At 46.5% G+C, this 27,906-nt stretch overlaps 1 protein-coding gene across 1 annotated transcript; it reads left to right on the forward strand.

Annotated features, from left to right (window-relative positions):
• Nucleotides 1–25,105, forward strand: LOC139322412 (maestro heat-like repeat family member 5). The gene is made up of 26 exons (XM_070951511.1): nucleotides 1–436; nucleotides 1,156–1,292; nucleotides 2,734–2,829; nucleotides 3,874–3,990; nucleotides 4,822–4,944; nucleotides 5,499–5,648; nucleotides 6,241–6,360; nucleotides 6,921–7,000; nucleotides 7,505–7,640; nucleotides 7,999–8,094; nucleotides 9,574–9,678; nucleotides 10,217–10,352; nucleotides 14,825–14,943; nucleotides 15,279–15,428; nucleotides 15,628–15,782; nucleotides 17,386–17,524; nucleotides 18,906–19,057; nucleotides 19,418–19,555; nucleotides 20,045–20,159; nucleotides 21,095–21,238; nucleotides 22,154–22,330; nucleotides 22,842–22,991; nucleotides 23,241–23,366; nucleotides 23,708–23,810; nucleotides 24,754–24,819; nucleotides 24,939–25,105. The coding sequence occupies exons 1-26, from the start codon at nucleotides 34–36 to the stop codon at nucleotides 25,103–25,105; spliced, it is 3,600 nt and encodes a 1,199-aa protein (XP_070807612.1). The 5' UTR covers nucleotides 1–33.
• The last annotated feature ends 2,801 nt before the right edge of the window (nucleotides 25,106–27,906 follow it).

Consider the following 27,906-nt stretch of genomic DNA (forward strand, 5'->3'; position numbering starts at 1 on the left):
CCTCCAGTTCAAGAACTCCCTCTTCACGAGAGAATGGACCACATGCTAAAAAAGTTGCCCTTCTTGAAGAAGGAGGACAGCAAGGAGTCCCATCCACAAATCAGCAGTAATGACCCATGGCAGTGGAACAATCAGGAAGCCCACTTCTCTGGTTCCCACCCATCCACTTCTTCGGCCACTGAAAGAACCACGCAGGTCTTGCCCCTTCTTGTAAAGGGCTCCCCAGCTCCAGTGGACATGAGGAACAAGGTGCAGCCTCCAGCACTGCTGCTCCCTGACTTGGTGCGCAGGACAATTGCCAGGACCCCTCTGAAGGCTTCTCAGAGGGAGATGAAGCCTGGCCTGAAAGAGCCCCCTCCCTTGCCAAGGAGGCCCGAGAGGGAAAGGGCTCCGGGGAGAAAACGCTCTCCAGACGCTGGCCTGCCTTCCTATCCAGGTATAGATGCTACAGGGCTGGGCTACCTATGGAACCAGCCTTGTCCTATCACATCAGCCCACCCCACACAATCAATCAATCCATCCATCCATCAATCAATCCATCAGGACAGAGCCAGAAGGGACCTTAGAGGTCTTCCTTCTCCAGAGACCAATTGCATTAAGCAATAACTTTCTCTTCCTACCTTCTAGTGCTTTGGAAAATAAGTTGACCCCCTCCTCTGTGTGCCAGCCCCTCAAATACTGGAAGACTGCTCTCATGTCACTAGTACACCCTTCCTTCCTTTTCCTAAACTACCCAAATCCAAATCCTGCAATCGTCCTTCATCAGGTAGGGACATTATGGTGCAGACTCCATCAGTCAAAGAGTTTCGACTGTGGGGTCTAGGAAGAGGGTCTTCTCTACCGCTGCCACTGTATTAGGGAACATCTTACCCTCAGAGGTGAGGAAAGACCCCTCCCTCTTAGCCTTTTTCAAAGGCTAGATTTAAATTATAAGATTACAACATCATGAAATTTCAAAGCAATAAAAAATTCCAATTCCATATATAAGATGGTTGTCTAAGGACAGGAAGATCAGGGCCTCGAGACTTTTGACATATTTGACCCCTCCCTCAGGCTCAGCCTGGTGATCCACTACGCACTCCTTGTCTCTCTCTGCTTTGAGAAGGCTTGTCCTGTCGAATTGCCCATCAATCTCTGTCTGTCTCTTCTTCTCAGAACTCTCGGACGAGTGCTTCAGAAACTTATGGGAGAGCAGGAAGCCATTGAAAGGCAGACCCGTCAAAGAAATGTTGGACCTGATGGACGAGAGAGAAATATTAGAGACCATCTTGGACCATCTTCGTCCTTTCCAGGTAAGCAGCTGGGTTTGTGTCGCGGTGGGCCCTGAGGTCCATCGTGGAGAGGGTCCAGAAGCCAGGGCTGCCTCGGTGGAGATCATTTATCCCAAAAGTAGACAAATGTAGTTATGGAGAATTTGCTGAACTATGGGGTCCTTGCTGGAAGGATCATGGAACGACCATGGAATGATCGCCTCAACCATTTTGGACTCCACCTCAACATCAAGACTGGGTACTTAGGGACTGTCACCACCCCGGAATGCTTCAAATCAATGGAGAAAACCTAAAGAAGGTGGACATTTTTTGGTACCTGGGATCCCACCTCCAATGTCAATGGTGACATCAATGGCGAGGTGAGAGCAAAGGAGAATGCAGCCTGGATACGTTGGCGAGAACTCACCAGTGTGTTACTGGACAGACGAATGGCCACCCATCTTAAATCTAAGACCTACAAGACAACCATCCGCCCTGTTGCACTGTCTGGCACTGAATGCTGGGCAGCAACAACAGGGACCGGAAGCTCTCTGCATGCCACGGAAATGCGAAATGGTCCTGAGTGTGAGAAACAGTCCTTTTTTTTCAGTTGTAAACTACCCGTTATAACTTCGAACAGTCAGTAAATAAATGTTCTGACCCAAACACGACAAACCCTCTGAAGTGAACTCAAAGATTCCTTTATGAGGAGAGCCAGCAGCCCCGACAAAAAGTTTCTCTCTCACCGCAGGCTAACAAGTCCATCCGGCAGGGAGAAGAATCGTTGTCTGCCACATCTATTCATCTCCGCCCCCTGCCTTTAATCCCCAGAGCTAGGGAGGGGCTTCGGTAGCCGTGGTGGCTCGTCTGTCCCAAGGACCGGCCCATAGATTTCCACTGCTCTCCTCTCCTCTGCCTTCTGTGTATCCGCGCGTCAGGCACTGGACCCAGCTGCTCCTCCTCTTCCTCATCCACCTCCAGACCTGCGGTCTGTTGACTCACCATCTGAGGGCTGACGGATGGCCCAGGCTCCTCCTCTGTCTCTCTCTCTGCCAGCCCCATTCCCTCTTCCCCCTCGGAGCTCTCAGGTTGCCTTGATGCTGGCCCTGACTCCCATGCCGCCTCCTCCTCCTCCTCCTCCTCCTCCTCCTCCTCCTCCTCCTCCTCCTCCTCCTCTGATTCGGCTGCTGGAGGGCCACAACAATAAATGGTGATAAATCAAGTTCTCACAATTTGTGGCAGAGATTTTCCAACCGTTCATCTTAAAAGCTGCCTCAGCTCCAGCTGATACAATCCGGATGGTCCTTGTTACGTGCTTCGTGTCTGTCCCAGCTAGAAAAGTCAAATTACTTATAATATGCATCCAGACGCAGAAGGGAAACCACTCCTCCCCTTGGAAACACACAGAAAGCTGTTCCTTCCTCTGCTCCTTCACTTTCTCACAACTTCTTTTTTGTTGTTCTTGTTGTTGTTGGCAAAGCAGATTCCTTCAGACCACAAACTGCCCAGGAGGAAAACAAGCGCATTGCCGCCCATCGACCAGAAGCAAAGCACGTCCCAGGTCTTGTCTAAAGACAAGGTAAATATGCGGAGGTTTTACACTTTTAGGGCCGCAGTTATCTTAGATGCAACATCAGAAGAGGACAGCTTGCCATGGCCAACTCACCGTGGCTGCCCACGAGCCACAGCAGACTCACCGCGGGTTAATTCAACCATTCCGTTCTCTCCAATAATGTTAAAAATCATTTTAACATTTGTCGTTTATGTTTCATTTGTCCCTCCTTTGAGGCCTCCTTTCTTTGACGCTTCTGTTCCACCATTTCCTCAATATTAGACAGACAATGATTAATAGAACTACAGACTTGGAAGGGGGCCTTGGAGGTCTTCTAGTCCAACCCCCTACTGAAGGAGGAAACCCTTTCCCATTTCAGGCAAACGGTTGTCCAATCTCTTCTTAAAAGCTTCCAGTGATGCAACACCCACAACTTCTGGAGGCAAACTGTTCCACTGGTTAATTGTTCTCACTGTTTGGAAGTTTCTCCTTGGTTCTAGATTGGTTCTCTCCTTGATAAGTTTCCATCCATTGTTTCTTGTCTTGCCTTCGGGTGCTTTGGAGAATAGGCTGACCCCCTCCTCTTTTTGGCAACCCTGGAGGTATTGGAACCCTGCTATTAGTGTAACTCTTGTTCCCTGGTGAGTTGGCCACGGCAAGTAGGCCATGGCTAGTTGGCCATGGTTAGTTGGCCAAGCCAAGAGGGCCATGGCAAGTTGTCCCAATCCACCACGGAGAGCTAATGCATGTAAAAAGATGAAGCTGCCAGATCTCCACAGAAACCATAAAGGATCTCAGGACGGCCAAACAGAGAATCAGCAAAGGGCACCTATGGGGATGGGGGAAGGGGGGTTAAAGTAGCTTTTCAAGAAGAAGAAGAAAGTCAAAATGGCAATTATTGACTTATTAGATTCGTATGCTGCCCATCTCCCCGATCAGGTCACCCAGGACCAGTTTCCGTGTGCTTGACCACACGGAGTCCTTTTTTGATCATAATTTCTCCTATATTTCCTTTTCCTGGCCGTTTGGTGGAGCTCCCTTGGACTCACGGACTCTTTTTCCCACCTTCAGATTAGCCTCTACAAATATTATGGCGTTAAACTGCGAAACTCAACACAGAAGGACCTGGTGACGGAACAGCTCCAAAGCCTTCTAAGTTTTTCACTCCAGGAAGAAACAGACCGAGAGGTGAGTGGCAGTGGGATGCCTGCGGGGGCTGAGACCTCCATCTTTGTGGGGTCCTTGGTGCTCTCTGAGCTTGGATGTTTTCTTGCAGACGTTTAGTGACCCAACTAGGTCACCTCATCAGTGCCAGAAGAGAACAGGTTTTGCAGAATAGAGGTGAAGGGAGGAGGAGGAGGAGGAGGAGAATTGTGGGGTCCTTGGTGCTCTCTTAACTTGGTTGTTTTCCTGTAGATGTTTTATGACCCAGCTAGGTAACATCATCAGTGCTAGAAGAGAATGGGGGTTACAGAGAGGAGGAGGAGGAGGAGGACTGTGGGGTCCTTGGTGCTCTCTGTGCTTGGTTGTTTTGTTGCAGACATTTCATTAGCCAGCTAGGTAATTTCATCAGTGCTAGAAGGGCCTGGGGTTTGCAGAGAGGAGGAGGAGCAGGAGGTGGAGAAGGGGAGGAGAAAGCGGAAGGTAAAGACAAAGGGTTAGGTGCAAATAAGAGCCTTGGTGGTGCAGCGGACTAAAGTGCTGTTAAGTAGCACTTAGCTGCCAGCTGCCGGCAATTACTGTGAGTTCAAATCTCACCAGGCTCAAGGTTGACTCAACCTTCCATCCTTCCGAGGTAGGTAAAATGGGGACCCGGATTGTGGGGGCAATAAGCTGACTTTGTACAAAAAAGAACACCGCTTGGGGGGGGCGAAAGCCCTACTAAGCAGGTCTATACAAAAGTATGAAGGCTATTGCTTAACGCATTGTAAGCCACCCTGAGTCTCCGGAGAAGGGCGGCATATAAATCGAACCAATAAATCAATAAATGTCCTAATTCACAAACATCGCTTTGCCTAGGGAATCTCGGAATCCATTCGAATGGCATCCTTTTGCCACCTGCCTGAGATTTTGGTGGCCCTGGAGGAGGCTGGCCAGTTCAGGCAGACAAGAGGACCGTTTGCAGTAGAAGCCCCCATTGAGGTAAGACCAGGGATGGGGTTGCAAGGTCTGAAACTCAGTACAGAAGGAGGCTGGGGGATTCTGGGAAGGAAAGTCCAATGTGCTTAGAAGGACTTAGGCTCCAGGCTGTCAGGTCTCCTCAGATTGGTCATAGATCTCGTGGACCAGAGACCAGGGCTGAGGATGTAGGTGGTGCTGAAATTCTCCATCTCCATCTCCTGGAGAACTATTTTATAAGGCTAGAGAAGATTAGGAGCTGCCCCAACAAACACCTCGAGTAGACCCAAAGGTGCTTTTTCCAAAGGCCTGGGCTTGGTTTTTTTCCTGAAGACATTTCGCTTCTCATCCAAAAAGCTTCTTCTCTTTTGACCAAAGTCAGACCTGAAGAAGCTTCTGGGATGAGAAGCGAAACCTCTTCAAGGAAAAACAAAGTCCAGTTGCCTTTGGAAAAAGCCCCTTTGGGGCAACCGTGACCTGGATGACTAAGAAGCTCCATCAGTTTCCATCCATTGCTTCTGGTCTTGTCTTCTGGTGCTTTGGGAAAGAGTTTGACCCCCTCGTCTTTGGACTGACAGGACTCACAGACTCTCTCCGAGAGATGGATTCGGACCACATTAATACTCTGCTATGGCCAGGCAGTCCTGGGAGCGCAAGTAGAGGACATGATGCCTTTCCTGGACAACATTGTCTCAGAAATACTCTATCAGTATTCCAGCATGAAAAAGGTAGGCAGGTTTCCACCCTCTACTTCTCTTAATGCTGAGTTTAATCACAAGAACAATTATAATCCGGAGTCCTTAGCTTGTTTGATTTCTTAAAGACATTTCATGACCCAACTAGCATGTTGTGGGAGAGGAGGAGGAGGAGGAGGAGGAGGAGGAGGAGGAAGAGGAGGAGGAGGAGAATCTATGGTCTTGTTGCATTTATTATCCTCAAGGCAGCGCTCATGCATTACACTCTTTCTTCCTTTCCACACAACAACTCTGTGACGTGTTTTGGATTGAGACTGGCCCCAACTCACCTAGCTGGCTCTCGTGCCTAGGGCGGGACTTGAACTCACAGTCTCCTGGTGATTGGCCCAAAGACAGTTGGCCTTTTTCCCTAAGGAGGACTAGAACTCACCATCTCCTGGTGATTGGCCCAAAGTCTCTCAGCTGCCTTTCATCCTAAAGTGGGACTAGAACCCAGAGTGTCCAGGGATGCTTTGATTGGGGGCCCCCAGAGTTCAACCAAAGACAATCGGCTACGTAAAGGTTTCAATAAATAAATACATCCTCTTCCTTCTGGTTTCTTTTCATTCCCACTGGGGTTTTCCAGGACGAAGGGCTGAAGAAAGCCTTCATGAGGTCCATCATCATGATCACCAAAGCTGTTGCCAACAGCAGGAGGCAAGACCTCGATTTGCCCCAGAAACAGGAACTGGTCACAAACATCGTTGTAAGTGGGGAGAGGGAGGGAGGCAGGTGCTCCTGGGCGTCTTTCTTTTTGGAAGTGAATTTGAACCGAATTGAATGCCAATCAATTGAGCCTGAAAGGTTTTGTTGCTAAGTGGGACATTTGTTAAGGGAATTCTGCCCATTGTACGACCTGTCTTGCCACCGTTGTAAGCCGAATCCTTTTCGTTCAGTTAATCGCACGGCTGTTAAGGGAATCTGGCTTCCCAATTTTATATAGGTCATCAAGAGGCCAAAGTTACCCACCCCTGACTTAAATCATGGTCACGGGACGCTGCAAACTGCCATCAATGCAAGCTGGTGGCCAAGTGACCGAAATGGGGTCACAGGATCGCTGAGGAAGGGGCGCCTCTCGGAACTTGGCATCTGGGTCATAAGTAGTCCTGAAGAGATCCCTCAAAACTTTAAATGGTGGCTAAGTGACCAGTTGTAAGCTGGGGACTTCCTGTGTCAACCAGAAAAAGCGTAGGGCTGGGAAGAGGGCCAGCTGGATGGTGGCCATATCTCAGGTTCTTTCTTAGATGGGTTTCCTTCTCTTTTCAGGAAGTCATTGAAGATGAGCCCGCGAAACCCTTGTCCATCGAAAATCTCCATCAAGCGATCATCACCATCACCTGCATGAGGTATGTACCTGCCGAGAGAGAGAGAGAGAGAGACAGAGAGAGAGACAGAGGAAGGAGGGAGGGAGAGAGAGAGAAATCCTGCATCCTGTTTTGGTCACCACAATATAAAAAAGATGTTGAGACTCTAGAAAGAGTGCAGGGAAGAGCAACCAGGATGATGAGGGGACTTCTGATATTTGAGGGGCTCTCACAGAGAGGAGGGGGTCACCTTCCTCTCCAAAGTAGCTGAGAGCATGATGAGAAGCGATGTATGGAAGCTTATCAAAGAGAGATCCAGGAGAAATTTCCTGACACCGAGAACAATCCATCAGTGGAACAGTTTGCCTCCAGAAGTTGGGGGTGCTCCATCCCTCGAGGTTTTCAAGAAAAGAGTGGACAACCATATGACTGGGATGGTTTAAGGACCATCAAGCAAGGGTTGGAGTAGAAGACCTCCGAGGTCCCTTTTAGCCTAATGAGTCTATGATCTTCTCACCCTCCTCCTCTTTTCTCGTCTTTCATCAGCCGTATGAAGCCCCCCTTGAACTCCGAGATGAGGTCTAAAGTGGTGAGAAAAAGCATCCAGAAGGTGTTTTCCTTGCCAGCTTACCTGGTGACAAAACTGAACGTGAACAGCCCAGGACAACCAGCTCAAACTCAGGTGAGCAGTCCAGATGGAGCCAAGCCATCTGAGATCCACCTGGAAATAAGCATGATTCAAAATCTCCTCCAAAACTCTGGATCCATCCATCGAGCCCAATGTCCTTTTGTTCCTCGTGTTCAGCCGAGAAAGCATTTCCTCCAACTCTGGAAGAAAAACCAGCCCTGCAAGACGGGCCGCTCCGTTGATTGCAGAAGGGTGGACTTCAACTCCCAGAAGTCCGTGGCTGGCTCAGGATTGTTGGGAGTTGCAGTCCACCAGTCGTCCTAAAAGGGCCATAAGTTCCCCAGCCCTGGATTTCTTCCTCTTTCTTCCTTTACACCACTTCTTCCTTTAGATATTCTTTTTCTCCTTCTAGGATTTTTATGACCAGATGGTGACCACCTGCAACACCATGCTCACTGCCTTGCTGTCCGAGGCTCCCAATTTGGATTCCCTGCAGGATGTCTTGACGGTAAAGAGTGATTCTTTCTCGGGGTTGGTCAGCCAGATGTTTAGGCTGGATTTGGCGATTCTGTCCAGCTGTCGAGTCCCTCCCAAGGACCCGGGATAGGCAAATGTGGCTGTTGGATGGACAACTCGTCCCATGGGACAATTCAACCATTCAATTTAACTCATTTCAATAGTTAAAAAATGATGGTCATTTTTGTCATTTACATTTGTTTTGTCCCTCCTCTGGCATCTTTTCACTAATGATTCTATTCCACTATTTCTCTGATATTCGTGTCTCTCTTGTCCCACGGCAAGGAGGAAGGGAGGGAGGGAGGGAGGAGATGATAATAAGAGTGAGGGAGGGTCTCAGGGAAGTCCACAGGTGCCCCTGACACGAGAGACGTTGAGCTGGCCACTCCCACCTCGGCCACGCCCCCCTCGAGGTCAAACACAACCTTGATTCGGCCCTCCATGACATCGAGTTTGACACCCCTGTCATAGAGCCTCGCAGCTGTTCCGAGTAAAGCTGCCTTCTGCAATTGACCGATGCAGATTATGTCGATGCCGATGGGATTCATTTTAGCAACAGAAATTTTGGACTCATTGTGGTCATAAGTCGAGGACTACCTGTATTTGTGATGGTTGCAGCATCCTGGGGGGGGGGTGTCACCTGACCACCATTGGCGAACTGCCCAACTGGCTTCCGACAAGCCAAAGTCTACGGGGAAAGCGAGATTCGGCTAATGACTGCATTATTCACTTAAGGACCACAGGGATTCATTCAACCCTGGCAAAAAAAGGTCATAAAGCCAGTCACAACTCGCCTAACATCCACCTTGGTAAGCACCCCAAATTCTGGTCGTAAGTCAAGGACTACTTATACAGGAAGTCCTCGACATACAGCCATTCATTTAGGGACCGAGCTGGGATGCTGCAACCGTCATAAAGATGAGTCATTGGCCAAGTGTTCAAATTTTGATCACGTGACCATAGGGATGCTGCAATGGTCATAAGTGTGAAGAATGGTCGTAAGTCCCTTTTTCAGTGCCATTGTAACTTTGAACAGTGACTAAATACTAATAGCACTTAGACTTACATACCGCTTCACCGTGATTTACAGCCCTCTCTAAATGAGGACCCAGGTTCTTCTCCTATCTGGGTCCTCATTTTACCGACCTGGTAAGGACGGAAAGCTGAGTCAACCTGGAGCCGATCAGGATGGAACTGCTGAACTTCTGGCAGTTGGCAGAATTAGCCTGCAATACTGCGTTCTAACCACTGTGCCACCACGGCTCTAAATGAACTGTTGTAAGACTAGTTGTATTCCAGAAATCTTCAATTGCTACTCTAGTTTTCAGTCTAAAATAGACCTCAATTGACCAATGTCTCAAATTTGTTGAGTTCCTTAGATTTTCTCCCCAGTCCTGGCAACTTCTGTGGCTCTTCCAACTGTGAATCACAAATTCTTCCTTTCCTCCTCCTCCTTTGTTTTTCCGGGCAGCACATTAATCCCTGGATTGAATCTCCCAAGGGACACGAGAGAGAGAGGGCCATCAAGAGCATCAGACACCTCCTGAAGTTCGTTTCTGAAAACGTCAATTTCGACGTAAGTCACCGTTTGGGATGCGAAGTGAGATGTTTTCAAAGAAAGGAAGAAAAAGAAGAAAGTCCTGCTGCCTTTTGGAAAAAGCATCTTTGGGATGTGACCAGGAGGATACAAGGAGTCCCGCTTGATGAAAGGGTTGGAGGAGAAAACCTCCACAGTCCCTTCCAGCAATTGAGGTTCTGGGATTCTAAGGTTCTATGATTCTGTGATTCAAAGATTCAGAGATTCAAAGATTGTATGATTTAGAAATTCAAAGATTCTATGATTCTATGATTCTAAGATTCTATTATTCAAAGATTCTAGGATTCCCTGATTTTATGAATCTATGACTATGATTCTAGTCTTCTAAGATTCAAATATTGGATAATTTTAAAATTCTAAGATTTTATGTTTCTAAGATTCTGTGATTCTAGAATTCTAAAAGGTAGGATTCTAGGATTCTATGGTGCTATGCTTCCTATGCTCTGATTTCAGCTGGCTGAAACCTTCATGAGCCCCCCTTCTCATCTTTCCCCTCCTTTTTGCTTCCTTTCATTAGACCACAGGTGACTTTTCTTTGCTGGGACAGCTGGTGGCTTTGCTGGGCCTGCACGTTGGCGACACCAGCAAAGAAGTTGGCCAGACGTCCGCAGAGGCCGCCTACCACCTCCACCACCTCATCATGAGCAAAATGGGTGAGAAAGTTGGACTCCAAGGGCTGCCAGGAGCCCAGGGATGCGCACTGCCCAGGAGAGCACTGGGTGGCACAGCTTGTGGCGTGACCAAGACCCCGGTCGTTTGCCTGGGCAGAGATGCCTGGAATTGGCCGTTGGTATTGGCACCTCTCAGGGCCAGGGGTCATTTGAAGACTGAGTTTCTCACGTTAAGTGGATCCGTTAGGCCAGTGGTCGGCAAACTCATTAGTCAACAGAGCCAAATATCAACAGTACAACGATTGAAATTTCTTTGGAGAGCCAAATTGGTTAAACTTAAACTAGATAGGTAGGTACATTGTTATTAACTTAATTAGGGTACTCCTAAACTGGCCTTTGCTAAGAACGTCCTCAATCTGATGGAGGTACGTTCGCTGAGGTCGACCCCTTCCATCTCTCCCATCCACACTCGTCCTGTATACTTCTTTCGTCTATCTCCTTTCGTTCATCCTCTTTATATGTCCAAACCATCTCCTCGACACTACATCTTCTTTCACTCCACAACGTTCCCTAAAATTAACGTAATAAACTTTACTTAAAGTTTTAAGTCTTAGTTAAACTATAGGTACGTTGAATCAAACTTGATCTCATACTTAATAACGATATTATTTATTGATAAAATTAAATTTCTTACAATTGACCTTACAATATCCATAAAATTAAATCATGACAATGACTGACAAACACTAATGTGAACAATGGCCTTGCATCTCCTTGGAAAGTTTGAGTAAGTCAGGTTTGTTTTTAATTTTAGTCACGATTCCAGGTTCTCATCAATAAGACAACTTCTCAATTTACTCTTGATAAGGTTCATGCTTGAAAATGATTGTTCGCATAACTATGTAGACCCGAATAAGGAAAAAACAGCAAACGCTATTTTTTTCAGTTGATGATATGAGTCAGGAATACTATTCCAGGTGTTAAAAATCATCATATCTTCCTTCTCCGGGTCTTTCAAAGCAGACCACTTGTGCTGTGAACTAAGTTCACATTTATTTTTCTCCAATATTTCTGTATCGGCACAAAGACCTTCAAATTTCGAGCTCCACAATTCTTTGTTTTTGAAATCCAGCAATTGCATTTCAAAGTTGCCAATGTCAATATTAAAGGGAGAAAAATTTAATTCTGTTACAGTAGCATTAAGAGGCTTTTTAACAAAGGCTAACGTCGCTTTGCTGTTTCTGAATTCCTGAAACCTGTTGAGAAAAGCTTCCCTCATATTTAAAAGTGTTGTTTTGAAATAGCAAATGTCAATATCAGAATTATTTTCTTGGCGATGTTTCAACAGGCTTGGAAAGTGAATCAAAGTTTCTCTTTCAAAATCTTGAGCAAAAAGAGATCATTGGTTTTCGAATGAAATAACTTCTTCTAACATCGAAAAAATGGTGTTTCCTTTCCCCTGTAGTTTACGATTAAGCTGATTTAGATGAGATGTAATGTCTACCATGAAATAAAATTTTTGGATCCACTGATCGTTCGTTAGTTCTGGATAGCGAATCCCCTTCTCATGGAGAAATGCTTTAATTTCTGTTAATAAGGAAGCGAAACGTTTCAAAACGTTTCCTCTTGATAACCAACGTACCTTGTTATGCAGCAGAAGATCGGCGTACTCGCTCTCCATTTCAACTAAAAATCCTTTAAATTGGCGATGATTAAGAGGTTTAGTTATAATGGAGTTGATAATCTTAATCACCAATTCCATAACTTTGCAAATTTCTTCTGGAAATGTCTGAGCACAAAGCGCTTCTTGATGAATGATGCAATGGTAAGTAAGTACCTCGTGATTAATTTTTTCTTTCAAAATAGCAACAAACCCGTTTCTTACGCCGGTCATACTTTTCGCCCCGTCTGTTGAAATTAAGACAATTTTATTGAGTGGAATATGATGTTTTTCAATGTACTCAATTACAGCATTGCCATGTCCTCTCCACGTGTTTGACCTTTGAGTGGCAGTAATCCTAAAATTTCTTCTTTAGGACCTGTAGATGAAATAAATCATACAAAAAGTGAAACTTGCGCTGTATCATTTATGTCACAAGACTCGTCAACTGCTATTGATAAAGCTGAAACCAATTTAAGATCTTCGACTTGCTGGTTGGTTATATTCGAAGACATTTTGACTGTTCTGTCTTTCACTGTTTTAGCAGACAATGGTAACTCTTTAATTTTTTTTAGAATATCGGCTTTGTTCTTAAAATCCCGAAATAGCTCTTCGGATGCATTTATAAAACAACTTTTTATGTATTCGCCGTCTGTATATGGTTTTCCTCTCTTAGCAATCTTTTGACTAACCACAAAACTTGCAATATTAACATTGTTGGAAGATTGAATCCAGTAATTAAATACAGAACTTGATTTTTCTTGACTCTTCTGAAGTTCCTCAACTGCTTTCTTCCTTGCATCACCGACAGGATATTTACTACTAAATGACACGTGTTTAGTTTTAAAGTGTCTCTCCAAATTTGATTTCTTGTTATGCACCAATTTTTCCTGACAAATAAGACAGGTCGGAAGGCCATTTAAGTTTTGAACAAACGCGAAAGTCTCGGTCCGTTCAACTTTAAATTCATGGTTTTCGTCTTCCGTTTTTCTTTGCTTCTTCTTTGTAGCCATGTCAAACAGGGCACCTAAAAAAATGTTTCATTTTATAATAATAAAGCCACCAACACAAAATAATTACAATTCTTAAATTGATGACAAAAATACCTGTAGGATTTGCAGCTGGTTGGAAAAATACAGGTAACTTTATGCTCCGAGTAGTTACTTTTGTCACCTGCGCGTGATTTGCGGATGCGACTAGCACTAACCACTGCACAAGGAGATTGCTGACTGACTGGCTCACGCAACTCGTGCATGAATTGCGTGCGCCTCTCCCACGCTGCGTATCCCATGGCCCACCTGCGCCGCGTCTCCCGTCTCCCGTCTCTCGCCCGCAAGACACCCCCACTTCTTCTAACGCCACTTCTTCAGAATAGACTCGCCCAGGCCGAAAACCGACTTCTGCGCATGGGCCACGAAGTTTCAATCGCACTGTGCGTGCGCGCCCGCAGGTGGTATTTTGTGGAAGAGCCACACTCAAGGGGCCAAAGAGCCGCATGTGGCTCGCGAGCTGCAGTTTGCCGACCACAGAGTTAGGCTAGGCATCTGCCATCAGCCAGCCTGGGCTTGTGAGTCTTGGCACATGGATTGGGTCTTAGCGTGTTTTGCAAAGCCACCTTTTAGTCATTGGATGGCTGCATGTATTGCAGGAAGCCAGAAAACGGGTTAACCAAGTTACGGGTTGAGTGGGCATTGTTAAGGAAAGAGCTAAAGAGGGTTTATAATTGCAATACATTATTTGTTAATTTTATAGTTTCAACCCCATTTTACGTGTCTTCTAATTTTTAATTGGGAGCCGTCCACAATCGGTTGAAAGACAGGCACTTATATCAATGGTTTACCTAAAGAAAAGGATCGGTTAAATTTGGCTAGTTAAAAGCTTAACCCAGTGGCAACTTTAAGCCATGTGGATTTCAATGCCCAGAATTCCCCAGGCAGCACATAATCAATTCACAACCTAATGCTTCATTTGCACATCAGACCAAGGTAGTCTGGGTTAAATCCGGTTAGATTCATTCATTCCTTTGTTCATTCGTTTGTTGGTTCATTCCTTCATTCCTTCATTTATGTAATTTGTCTCTTATGTAGCCCTATATTTCCCCTCCATTTACAGTCCCATCTATTGTGTTAACCTAGAAAAGGGGTTACAGGTAGTCCTTGACTTACAACAATTCATTTAGTGACCATTCAAAGTTTAACCGGCACTGAAAAAAAGTGACTTGTGATTGTCTTTCACACTTACGACCGTTGCAGCATCCCCATGCTCACGGGATCAAAATCTGGACACTTGGCCACTGACTCCGATTTATGACAGTCGCAGTGTCCCAGGGTCATGTGATCCCTTTTGTGACCTTCTGCCAAACAAAGTCAATGGGGAAGATGGATTCACTTAACAACCGGGTTGCTAACTTAACTGCTGCGGCAATTCACTTAACCATGTTGGCAAGAAAAAAAATCGCAACATGAGGCAAAACTCGCTTCATAACTGTCTTGCTTAGGACTCAATGGTGGCCGTAAGTCGAGGACTGCCTGTAATTGGACCACTAAAGAGGTCATTGTACCTGTTTCGTTCCTGATCAGTGAGATAAGAGAAAGGGGGGGCAGAGAAAGAGGGAGCGAGGGGGGAGGAGGAGGACTGGTGTCTCTGAGCTTTGTTGTTTTCTTGTGAAGGTTTCATGACCCAACTAGGTAACGAGAAAACCACCGAGCCCAGAGAGCACCAGGGACCCCTCAGGTCAGCCCTGAGCTACAGAGCTTCTCTTCTGTTGGAACGACTAAACCGGCCGTCAGACGAAGGATCTTCAGAAGTTCCGAATGCCAAAATCTGACCTTCTCTTGTTTCCCTCCCTCCAAAGCCAAAGAAATGGATGAGAAACCTAGAAACAAGAAGGGGAAGGTCGTCAGTTGGCTGAGGGAAGACTTCTCCTTTTCGGGCCCAACAATATTTTATAATAACGTCTCCAAAATGGCTACGGTACGTTTTCCTTCAGCATTTTGCCTGGCTTCTTATTGACCTTCCTTTCTCTCCTCCTCTTGACCTGGAGATACTCAAAAAAGTCAATATCACAGTGGGGACGGCAGGCTCCAAAAGCCGGAGGGTGGATATCCATCCCCCACAATGTCTAGGAGCAGGCGAGCTCGGCTGCCATGTTGGCTTCTTTCACCCACATCCTAATATCACGTGGTGGATGTCATGGAATACGGCCTGCCTCTCTACATGGGGTGCTGTCCCCGGATACGGGTCAAAGTCTCTGGCTTGTCAAAACCCTGATGCATCTCTTCATGGTCTCCTTTTCTTCTTTCCGATAGGCCTTTGGCGAGCATCTGAGCCCATCACAAATAAACGACCTGATCTTAAAAGCCTTGGCAGCTCTGACACACCTGGACAAAAACATTTCACACACTGCGGGACTCCTGCTCAATTCGTTCTTGGAGGAATGTGGGATGGATATGGAGGAGGTAAGAAAATGGCAGGGTTTGGAGCAAAAGGGATAGAGGAGATTTTGTAGAAAAGAAAGATGAGAATGGGTGAGACCTTGTTGACTTGGTGACAACACTTCGGCTGGATTTAAGAAGGCTAGGGTTGGATGGAGACCACCAGGTAATCTTAGGGCTGTTGAGAAAGTCGGTCATCCCTTGGATTTCTCTTTTGCCATAGCTGCCCATGATCCTCAAGGAGATCTACCGACGTCTCCCGAAGATCTTGGACCCTGCCACCAAACAACAAATGCTAAAGGCAGTGTGTCACCTGGCATCCAAACGGGTGAACAAAGTCGTGGATATTCTCCTCGAGTGCTCGGTGGCGTGCGATGGGTAAGAAGAACCTCAAGGAGATGTGCCTCCTGTTTTCTTGTGCTCTACAGAGATTCTCAACCATTTGCGATAGGGGTGAATATCTGTAGCTTGGGGTGGGCAGGTCATGTGCTGATTGGGGGAGAGGTTGCATTGGGTTGGTTGAGGGCCAGTGCAGTCGCTGGTTGGCTGTGCAGTCGATCTGAATTCTGAGAGCTTCCTAGGCTGGTTGTCTCCACCATCCAGGTCATGATTGTCCCAAAGGTGCTTTTCCAAAAGGCAGCTGGACCTCCTTGGTTTTTTAACTTTCTTGGTCGCCACACTGTAGAAACAATGCAGAGACTCTGAAAGAGTGCAGAGAAGAGCAACGAAGATGATTAGTGAACCGGAGCCTAAAACATATGAAGAAGAGTTGCAGGAATTGGGTCTCTCTAGTTCAATGAAAGGAAGGATTGAGGGGGGACAGGATAGCAATGTTCTGATATCTGAGGGGCTGCCACAAAGAGGAGGGGGTCAACCTATTTTCCAAACCACCTGAGGGCAGGCAAGAAGCAAAGGATGGAGACGAATCAAAGAGAGAAGCAACCTACAATGTGCAGAACTTTCCTAGCAGCGCAAACAATTAACCAGTGGAACAACTTGCCTCCAGAAGTTGTGGGTGCACCATCACTGGAGGTTTTCAAGAAGAGATTGGACAGCCATTTGTCTGAAATGGGATAAGATTTCCTGCCTGAGAAGCGGTTTGGAGTACAAGACCTCCAAGGCAGGGGTGAAATCCTCTGGTTTGGTCTGGTTCGCCCGAACCGATAGGAATAATTGCTACTGTTTGCCCGAACTGGTAGTAAAAAAAACGCTTTAAAAAGTACGACAATCAGCTGTGCCGGGCAATGTCGGAACCTTTTTGTAATTTCTAATTTCAGCATTTTTTTTACTACCAGTCAGCTGTGAGAAAATCAGCTGTGCCTGATTGTCTGTGAGGTTCCTGTTTGTTGCAGGGGCCATTTTGTGTAAAGTCCAGCTGCTTCTGCATTGTATGTGAGTCAGTTGTGTAGCTTTTGTGTTACTTTTTTGTAAAGTGTGATCGTTTGCTTTTGAGCTCTCTGTGATTCAGTGAGGTTCTGCATTGTGTGTGAATCAGTTGTGCAGCCACGCCCACCCGGACACATAACCACCAAGCCACGGCCGCCTGGTCATATGACCACCAAGAAACGGCCACCCGGTCACATGCCCACCAACCAACGCCCACAGAACCGGTTGGGAACATTTTTGAATTTCACCACTGCTCCAAGGTCCCTTCCAACTCGGTCATTCTGTGAAAAGCACCTTTGGGTTAATTCTGTAGACACACTGCTCCTAGAAACATCCCCTCCCTTGACCAGTTCTGGGTTCTCTGGCACTTCCGGTGGCGCAGAGGCCCTCCTTTGAATGGCTACTAGACAAACGGTTGCAAGTCGAGAACTACCTGTAGCTATATTTTTTTCCATGCCTTAAAGCAGTTGATTTGGCCATCGGTTCTCTAACCCTTTCTTCCGTTGTGGGGGTTAATCTATCTGGAATGGCCGTCTCTTTGAAAATGGGGAAAGAATCTGATTTTTTTCCCCAATCCATTTTTCCACCTGCACAGAAGTGCTAGGGAGCTGTGGAGGGCACTGGCTGCAGACCCCTATGCTAACCTGAAGATCATGAAGCCCCTCCTCAAAAGGCTTGATGACCAAAGCCCCAGCACCGAAGCTATTGGGAGGAGATGCATCATGCCCATTGCGGTAAGCCCTCAACCGGTGGCTCTCCTTTCCTTAGATCTGCAGGTGGGCCAGGCCTGAGGAAAGGGGGAAGGGGCTGAGCAGAAGAGTCACCCTCGGGGGTCTCCTCATCAGGAGCAGGCACGCCCTGGCTGGAGGGAGGCAGAGGGCAAACTGGTGGGGGCTGAAATCGGAGCAAAATTTGACGTAAGCCCCCCTTCCCCCTAAAATGCCCCATTGAAAGTAGAGGCATCTGTGGGCTTCCTCACCAGAACAGCTTTGATATTCATCCATCCATCCATTCATCCACCCATTCATCCAGCCAGCCAGCCAGCCAGCTCTATCATCTATCCACCCATCCATCCATCGGTTCATCTTTTCATTAATCCATTCATTCATGTATCCGTTCATTGATTTATTCGTTTATTCATACATTCCTTCATTTATTCATTCCTTTACTCATCCAATCATTCATAATTCAATTGATTCCTTTATTCATTTCTTACGTTATTTCTTACAGAAATAACTAAAAAAGAGTTTAAGAAAATACATGATAGGAACCAACAAAGGCAAACACCCAACGGAGTACTTTGTGTCATATCTTATTTTAAATATTCTTAATCTGTATTTTTATTATGTGTTATATTGTTTTATTACATTGTTGTAAACTTCCCAGTGTCAGATTGCTCAGATGGCCGGTGGAGAAATTTAATTAATTAAGACCAATAGATTTGTAGTCCAGGTTTGAACTGTGGGGTCCTTGGTGCTTACTGAGCTTGGTGGTTTTCTTGCAGATGTTTCCCGACCCAACCAGTCTAACCCTACCTCTAAGCCTAACTCTTCCAGCACTGATGATGTTACCTAGCTGGGTCATGAAACATCTGCAACCAAAAAACACACGCTCAGACAGCACCCAGGGCCCCTCCAAGGACCCCTAAGAGGTGGAGAGTCAAGAGCCCACTTAGGAATGAAGACAAACAGAAACGTGAGGTTACCGATCTCTTTGTCCCCAGTTCTGTCTCACTTGCGCTACTCGTTGTCTCCCTTTTGTCCTGTATCTACACCCCACTGGCCTCTCAAAGTCTGGAGGGGGTGTAGAATGGGAGTTTCAGAAGTCCCACTTCTAGCAACCTTTGGCTCCGTGTCTCAGACATGGACATTCCTGGCTCAGGTTTCATGGACATGAGGATTTTTTTCTTTCTCTGGGCACAATGAGAATGTATCTGCCGAACAAAACTCTGCATTGGCGACAAGAAGGGCATCCAGCCAGGAAAGCCTCAGCTCCATTCAGTTGCCCAGACTCCACCCCGCAAGGGATAGGGGGTCGTTAAAAGAAGAAATAGATGATGATGAATCTAAATAACCTGATGAGCCCGAGCTGACTCTCCTCTCCTCCTGTTTCTAGGCCACCAATGCGCTCTCCTTCCTCCTCTCGCTTCCTGAGGCAGCAACCATTGTCCAGCATAAGTTCTCCAGCCTGCTCCTGGCGCTCGTGACGCACATCTATTTTCTGCTGGGAGCAGGCAAGGGCGGGTCAGAACTGACCTACCATCTGGGGTAAGGAATCTCCTGGGCCCAATCTGGATCCTTTCTCCATTTCTGCAAAGCTCAGGAAACAGTCATTAAGTGAAGTTTGTCCCATTTTGCAACCTTTCTTGCCAGAGTAGTTAAGTGAATCATTGCACTAGTTAAGTCCCATGGTCGTTAAGTGAATCTGGCTTCCCCGTTGACTTTGCTTGTCAGAAGGTCCCAAAAGGGGATCGCGTGACTCTGAGACACTGCGACCGTCATAAATATGGCTCAGTTGCCGAGAGTCTGAATTCTGACCACATGACCATAGGGCTACTGTAACGGTCGGAAGTGCAGGGGGATCAGCTGAATGATTGGCACCAACTCTTCTGCCTTTGTTTCATTTAGCAACGCAGTCAAAGCCGTCAAACACCTCATCTTGCGCACCGGCTATCAGGAGGAGTTCAAGGACTTAGATATGGTTCAATGTTGGGCGATGCTGATGAGTCCTGAAAGTGTGTTTGAAGGCATTTTCCACCTGGTCCGGTAAGAAATTAAAAGTCAAAAGAGCTTGGCTACGAGGGGCAGTGGGTGAGAGAGGGAGGGGAGGCAGAGGGAGAGGAGGAAGAAGAGGAGGCAGAGAGATAGGGGGAAGGGGAGAGAGAGGGAAGGGGAGAGGGAGAGGGGAGAGGGAGAGAAAGAGGGAGAGAGACACACAGAAGGCAAAAGTGTGAGAGAGGAAAGATTAGAGGGGAGGAGAGGGAGGGGAGAGGGAGAGGGAGAGGGAGAAAGAGGGAGGGAGGGTGAAAGAGAGAGGGAGGGTGAGAGAGAGAGAGGGAGGGTGAGAGAGAGAGAGGGAGGGTGAGAGAGAGAGGAAGGGGAGAGGGAGAGAGGGAGGGTGAGAAATTCTCTAAATGGAGTAATTCATTGAGTAATTCATTTATCGATCATTCAGCTCATGATTTCTCTAGCTTGGTGATTTTCTTCTCCCTAACCAGCAGATCTTGTCTGATCTCTCCATCTTTATTCTCTTAGGATCTTGTTCAACTACTCAAAACATGAGCTGAAGGTCATGTTCCGACAGGCCGAGACCTACGTGCGCCACCCCGATTTAAGACACAAAACCATTGGGATGGTTTTCTTTTCGGAGGTGAGGAGACCTTGAGATGCACCCCAACCTTCTGGAGCTCAAGGAAAGTTGCCCAGGGTTCAACAGAACTTTATGGTTAGAAACTAGAAGTTGTGGGTTCTCCATCACTGGAGGTCTTGAAGAAGAAACCAGACAGCCATTTGTCTGACATGGTAGAGGGTCTCCTGCTTCACCAGGGGGTTGGGCTAGAAGACCTCCAAGGTCTCCTGGTATTCTGTTAATCACTGGAATGGCTTCCCTCCAGAAGTTGTGGGAGGGAGGGAGGGAGGGAGGGAGGAAGGAAGGAAGGAAGGAAGGAAGGAAGGAAGGAAGGAAGGAAGGAAGGAAGGAAGGAGATTGAGGGAGGGAGGATGGGAGAAAGGGAGGAAGGAAGACTCAATGACCCCAAATTCCTTTTACTTTTTGCATTATTTTTTGTATTCTTGCAACTATCATTTACACTACCTATCAGACAGTCACAAAAGGGATGACGTAACCTCGAAACACTGCGACCGTCACATATATATATATATATTTATATGCCGCCATTCTCCCGAGGCACTCAGGGCGGCTTACAAAAACAATATCCAATACAAATCACAATAAATTAAAATCAACAACCCAATTAAAACAATTTAAAATTATAACAATGTACACCCATAACGGATCAGTTAAGTTGACGAAAGAGCCACATCTTCAACTCAAATATTGACCGGCAAGTACCCAAATTTTGATCACATGACCATGAGGATGCTACCATGGTCATAATTCTGAAAAATGGACGTATCTCTTTTGTCAATGCCGTTGTGACTTTCAGCGGTCACTAACCGAGGACTGTGTTTATTTTCTTTTTCTCTCCCCGTAATGGCTGAAAGTGGCATCTTTAGTAGAGGCTCTCAGGGAAGTTCCCTTCCTTTGCTTGGCTAATGCTCCGTATCTCCACTCTTCTTCTTCAGCTGCTGTTTTACCCGGAAATTTGCCAATTCTTTGTCATCCAAGACATCCTCAAGGTGCTGATGGAATGGATGACACAGCCATATCCGCTGATACAGACTTTCAGTGTTAGAGGACTGGGGAACCTCATCCAACACCCGTTTGAGGTAAGAGATGGGGGGCAGGAAGGGAGTGGCTTCCAAGGTAGTAGCAGGTGTGACCTCGCTCTCTCGGAAGTCTACAAGGCTGGGAAGGATAGAAGAAGGAGAAGAAGAAGGCAACCAGCAGAAAGAGGACAGCTAGAGTGGTGTCTCTTCTCCAAAGATGGCTGCAACCCTGGATGATCTGAAGGTGCAAGTAGAGGCCAGATCCTCTTGGAGGACATCTGAAAGCAGAACAAGAAGCAACGGATGGAAACTAATCAAGGAGAGAAGCAACCTAGAACTTAGGATAAATTTCCTGACACCCAAAACAATTAATTAGTGAAACAACTTGTCTCCAGAAGTTTTGGATGCTCCAACACTGGAGCTTTTCAAGAAGAGTTTGGATAACCATTTGTCTGAAATGATCTAGGGGTTCCGGCTTGAGCCGGGAGTTGGACTAGAAGATCTCCAAGATCCCTTCCATCTCTGTGATTCTGTTAAGGACCAGGGGAGACCTGATAGCAGTCTTCCAATATTTGAAGGGCTGCCCCAAAGAAGAGGGGGTCAACCTATTATCCAAACCCCTGAAAGGAGAACGAGAAGCAGCGGACGGGAACTAATGAAGGAGAGAAACAACCTGGAACTAAGGAGAAATTTCCTGACACCGAGAACAATTCATCCTTGGAACGACTTCCCTCCAGAAGTTATGGGTGCTCCATCACTGGAGCTTTTCAAGAAGAGTTTAGATAACCATTTGTCCAGCAGAGTCTAGGGTCTCCTGCTTGAGCAGGGGGTTGGACTAGAAGACCTCCAAGTTCCTTTTCAACCCTCTTCTTCTATGCTCTGTGGCCTTCTCTTGCGTTTGTCATGATCGCTGTGAGACTCAGAGAACTCCAGTGACCATGTTTAATTGCTCGTTTCTTTCCCTGCTTCCTCCAGAAGAACATCTTGGAACCCCTCTTGATGCCAGTGCTAAACTGCGCTTGTCACGAACAGAAGACGGTGGCAAAAGAAGCTATAAGGACCCTGCATTTCCTCCTCAGGAACCTCGATATCAAAACCCATGCGGTGAAGGCAGTCAACCTCATTCCGCTCCTTCTAAAACATTTTCATGATGTAAGTCAACAAAATCATAACAAACTGGTTTTCCACCTCTCTCTCCCTCCCTCCCTCCCTCCCTCTATTTCTCCCCCTCCTCACTCCCTTCCTCCCTCTCTCTCTCTCTCTTTCTCTCTCTCTCTCTCCCTCCTCCCTCCCTCCTTCCCTCCCTCCCTCCTGCACTCCCTTTCATTCTCCCTCTCCCTCTATCTCTCTCTTTCTCCCATAAAGATGGGAGAAAGTCCAGAAGGAGCTGCTGAGATTGAACAACTCTGGTCTAGATCAGGATTTCTCAACCTTGGCAACTTTAAGAGGTGAGGACTTCAACTCCCAGAACTCTCCAGCCAGCATACTGGAGTTGGGGTCCCCATCTTTGGGGCAACCATGACCTGGATGATTGACCATCTCCATGGACATTGAACTGGGAATAGGTGTGCTCTGAACTTGTGTGTTCTCCTGCAAACTTCAAGAAACTTCTGCATGGCTATTCTGCTATTGGAGGGACTAACCTGTCTCTCTTCCTTCGTAGGACGACATCGAACTGAGGAATACCTCCATCACCATTTTTGGCATGCTCCTGAAAGGACTGAAGGAGTTACGGAACAGTAGTATGGCCGAAAACATCCTGAACAGCCTTATTCCTCTAGTCATACAACTGTCAAATGATCGGACAAAAGAGGTGAGTTGAAGGGCTGGCTAACCTGAGCTCCTGCTCTGATCATGCTACCTTCACAGAGACCACTCTGTACCCCCATCTTCACTCAGAGCAACGTGGTTGTACCACGTGGACACTCTGGAGAATGCAAAGACATTGTAGACAATCCTGAAGTTGTGGGGTCCTTGGTGCTCCCTGAACTTGGTCGTTTCCTTGAAGACCTTTCATGACCCAACTAGGTGACAGGATCTCCCTCTTTCCTCCCTCGGCCAGGTCTCCAGGAAGACCCTCGACTCCTGCGTGTCCTTTATGAACTGGGGGGGCTTTCCCAGCAACTTGTTTGGCTATGAAATGTACACCAGTCTCCATAGCATGTACTCCAACATCTGCTACGTGGTTGTAAGTAGGAGCCAAGCTGGCCTGTTTTCTTCCAGATTAGAGTATACTAACCGTTTATTTCTTTATTTTGCCCTGCCTTTCTTATTTTTATAAACAGTTCAAGACGGTGGGCATCCCTAATACTTCTTCTTTTCTTCACAACAACCCTGTGAGGTGGGTTGCCCTGAGAGAGAGGGACTGCACCAAAGTCACCCAGCTGGCCATCGTGACTAAGGAGGGACTAGAACTCCCAAAGTCACCCAGCTGGCTTTGACCAAGAAAGCAGCCCCTTGGTTAAAAAAAAAAATTAAAAAAGGAAGCTCTATAGTTCATTGGCTTCTTTGTTGCCTTGTTTTCCCCAGATGAATAAATGCAAGCAAAACCTTCCTGCGATGTTGGATCAGATGCTGGGATTCCTGAGGAGCCGGAACTCTTCCCATCGCGAGGCAGCTGCCCTCTTAATTGGTAATCACCAATGCCAACTCTGGAAGGAGGGCAGGAAAACCCAAGACAGGCGGGCGGCCTTATCACCAAAAGAATCTATGCCGAATTAAGCCATGTCGCTTAATCAGACTGGAAGCTGCTCTTATACCGGGTGGCTTCTCCGGAACTGCTACGATCGCGCAACAGTTTCTCAGGCAGTTCCTGCCCTCTTTCTTAAGGGTATCGCTGCCGTTGTTAAGTTAGTCACATGGTTGTTAAGTGAATCTGGCTTCCTCCCGGATTTGGCTCATCCGAAGTGATCTTTGACCCCCAAGACACTGTAAGCGTCATAAATACGAGTCGGTTTGCCAAGCATCCGGATTTTGATCTTGATGTGGCAACGCTTCTAAGTGTGAAAAGCAGTCGTAAGTCACTTTTTTCAGTGCCATTGTAACTTTGAATGGTCACTAAATGAACTGTTAGAAGTTGAGGACTACCTGGCCTGTATCCCTCTCTCTTGTATAGGCAAACCCACAGCCGTGGTTTTTTCTCTGGAAATATTTCCAGCTGGCCTCCCATTCTAGTATTAACTGGATTCAAGGCTGCTTAGATTTTTTTCCAAGATGATGGTTGTTTGCACAGTCCTAGAACATAAAATAATAGAGTTGGAAGGGACCTTAGAGGTCTTCTAGTCCAACCCCCTGCTAAAGCAGGAGACCCAATTCCATTTCAGACCAGTGGCTGTCCAATCTCTTCGTTAATCTCTTCTTGAAAGCCTCCAGTGAGACCTGGAGACAAAAACATAGGAAGATCGGCTACCCCTAGTCCTTCTTATTATTAGGCAGACCCAATCCCTGGAACCATCCCGTAAAGTCCCAAAGCGACTCTTCCAAGTGGAAACCAGTGAATTGCGCGTTTTTTTCCTGAATCAGTCGATTTAGCCGTCTCTGTTAACCCCACCAACGTTTTCTTTTTACGTGCCCAGGCTGCTGCGCGCAATACATGCAACCGGAAGTGATGACTTCAAAACAAATGAAAGAAGTTTTCCTGGGTGAGTTTCAAAGTTCCCTCGCTTGAAACAAGGAGTTTTTCTCCAGAAGCTCTTTCGCTGATCAGGGCTGGTTCTCAGGGTTGATCCCGGAAATCCTTTGTTTTTTGGATTCGTTTCAGGTCTCCAGGATCTGCAAGGCGATTCCGAAGCCTCAGTGGCTCAGGCTGCAGCTGACTCAATGCAAGAAATCTTTCGGCAGTGTGGCCATCTGATCAAGCCGGGTCTTGTTAGTAGTCAACTCCCCTCCAAAGTCATCAGGAGGATCTCCGATACCAAGCAAAAATAGTTTCATAGTTTCATAGTTTTCATTATTGTCATGGCACCTCATAGAATGAAATTAAGTGCCATCCTCACTGTATATTATACTTTTTAAAAACCCTATAAAAATAAAACAAAAACACACTTCCTTCACATTGTATGCAATTGAATTAAAAAACCCTGGTATTGTATTAATATTGCACTTTACGTAGAATTGTATAGTTACTGCTCTGGGATAGAAGCTGTTTTTCAGCCTACTTGTCCTTGTTTTTATTGTCCTGTACCGTCTGCCAGATGGTAATAGTTCAAAAAGAGGGGGGCCCAGGATGAAATGGATCCTTAAGGATGCTTTGAACTTTCTAAAGCCAGCGGGAGCTATAAAGCTCTTCCAAAGTGGGGAAGGGGCAACCCATGACCCTCTGGGCACCTGCCTTCCAGCTGGTCTTTGGGGAAAGCGAGGAAGCGTGAAGATAATTCTTACATCGCGAAGGACCACGAAGGAACGTCGCAGAAACAAGACCCGGCAGGGAGATTGTGGAAACAGGCCCTGGAGATAGACAGAACAATTTAATGTCAGAGAGAGGAGAAGGTTCCACGAGAAGGTCACAGAGCCACAGGTGCTATTGGAGAAGGGTGGTAGCAACCATCGACCATCGATGATATCTGGAACATCTCCACTCTTGGTCATCTTCCAACAGAAATAGGAACGCCTAGAGTAGGGCAGATGCAGAGAGCTGAACACTCCGTGGGGGGAGATCTAATGTCCTCCAAAAAGATGCTCATTATTATCCACATAGATGGAGCATTGAATAAAAGCCTTCAGGAAAACCTCTGGATCCCAAAGGCGTCTTCCCATGGGCCCTGATCTCCTTTGGAAAGCATGCGACGTTTCTCAACTTAGTTTGTTAAGCCAGAAGGTGGCCGAGCACTGGTCCCCTCCTCATATCTGTTCCTGGCAGTCCTTTCAACTTTCAGCCCTGAATGAGCCCAGCCTCATAGGTTGTAAGTTGGACCGGTCATAAACCAGGTCATCCTGCGTCCGTGATCGATTTAATGACTTTTAAATGGATTAAGGGAGTTGTTCAGTACAGACATTGTCAATAATCATATATTCATGTGCGTCTCCTAGGGGAAATTGTTTTTAGAATAGAAGAAGAAGAATAGAATAGAGCTGGAAGGGACCTTGGACAGGGGTGAAATGTAAAATTTGTTACTACCGGTTCTTTGGGCGTGGCTTGGGGGGGGGTAATGTGACTGGGTGGGCATGGCCAACTTTGTTTTTTTAACTTTTCAAAGTATTTCTTCTGCAAATGCAAAAAAATGCTTTGAAAAGCCTCTGCCGATCAGGCAACACAGCTGGGATTGTCAGAGGCTTTTAAAGCATTTTTTAAAAAAGCCTCTCTGCCAATCAGGCAACTCAGCTGGGATCGGCGGAAGCATTTTTTCGGCGGAAGAGGTTGTAGAAAAAATGCTTTTAAAAGTAAAAAAAAAGCCTCTGATGATCGTGCGGGTCAGCTGGGCATGGTGTGTGTGTGTGGGGGGGGGGGATGCAGGGATTTTTGCCACCGGTTCTCCGAACCACCCGCCGCCATCGCTACCGGATCGGGCAATCTGGTCCGAACCAGGAGATTCACCCCTGACCTTGGAGGTCTTCTAACCGAACCCCTGCTCAAGCAGGAGAATTTACACAATCTAAGATAACTTTGTCTTCTTAAAAGCCTCCACTGATAAAGCACCCACAACTTCTGGTGGCAGGCTGTTCCCCTGGTTAATTGTCTTCTTTGTTAAGAAGTTTCTCCTTAATTCCAGGTTGCTTCTCTCCTTGATGAGTTTCCGTGGTTTCTTCTCCTGCCTTCTGGTGCTTTGGAGAAGAATTGGACCCCGTCTTCTTTGGGGTAGCCCCTCAAATACTGTGAAACTGCTATCATGTCGCCCCTAATTCTTCTTTTCTTTAGAAAAGAATAGCGTCTAATTATGGTAGATGCCCCAAAGTGGAGAAAGGCAGACCAAAAAGGCATAGAAATATCAGGACAGGTAGTTCTCAACTTATAACCGGTCATTTAGTGTCCGTTCGAAGCTACAATAGCACTGAAGAAAGTGTTTTACGTCCCTTTTTCACACTGATGACCGTTGAAACATGGTTGGTCCTCAACTTATGACCACAATTGAGCCCAAAGTTTCTGTTGCTAAGTGAGACATTTTTAAGTGAGTTTTGTCCCATTTTACGAACCATTCTTTCCACCATTGTTAGGTGAATCTCTGCAGTTGTTAAATCAGCAACAAGGTTGTTAAGTGAATTGGCTTTGCTGGTCAGACGGTCGCAAAAGGGGATCACATCACCCTGGGACACTGCAACAGTCGTAAATGTGAATCAGTGGCCTAGTGTCTGGATCTGGATTGTGTGACCCTGGGAAATGCTGTGGAAAACAGCCCTAAGTCACTTTTTCCGTGCCGTTGTAACTTTGAATGGTCACTAAATGAACTGTTGTAAGTCGAGGACTACCTTACCCCAAGGCTTTCCTTTCTTTTCGTTCTCCACTTTCCGTTTCCTTTCTTTTCGTTCTCCACTTTCCGTTGCCTTTCTTTTCGTTCTCCACTTTCTGCCAAGTCTTTCCAAATTCTTCCAGCAGATGGTGGCATAATCTTACGAGTCTTTCCTCAGCCAAGTTCTGTAAAAAAATAATAATCAGAATTTGATTTTGGAATGTTGGAATTTCCCGATATATACGGCATACCTTGTTTGAACTTTCTGAACATGTCCCGGTCAGTTTCTCAACATGATGAGATGGAGGAATAAGACTGAAGAAGAAGGTTCGCAAAAAAGTCAGG

The sequence above is a fragment of the Pituophis catenifer genome, unplaced genomic scaffold, assembly GCF_029215685.1.
Source record: "Pituophis catenifer annectens isolate HBS135680 unplaced genomic scaffold, rPitCat1.0.hap2 SCAF_10, whole genome shotgun sequence".
Classification (NCBI taxonomy): Eukaryota; Metazoa; Chordata; class Lepidosauria; order Squamata; family Colubridae; genus Pituophis; species Pituophis catenifer.

Bases quoted from the DNA above. Each gene is read 5' to 3' on its own strand.
- LOC139322412 (XM_070951511.1), top strand. From the start codon at position 34: ATGGACCACATGCTAAAAAAGTTGCCCTTCTTGAAGAAGGAGGACAGC. The intron at 23,367-23,707 runs GTAAGTAGGAGC...TGTTTTCCCCAG, and splicing joins CCAACATCTGCTACGTGGTT to ATGAATAAATGCAAGCAAAA. The intron at 23,811-24,753 runs GTAATCACCAAT...TTACGTGCCCAG, and splicing joins GGCAGCTGCCCTCTTAATTG to GCTGCTGCGCGCAATACATG.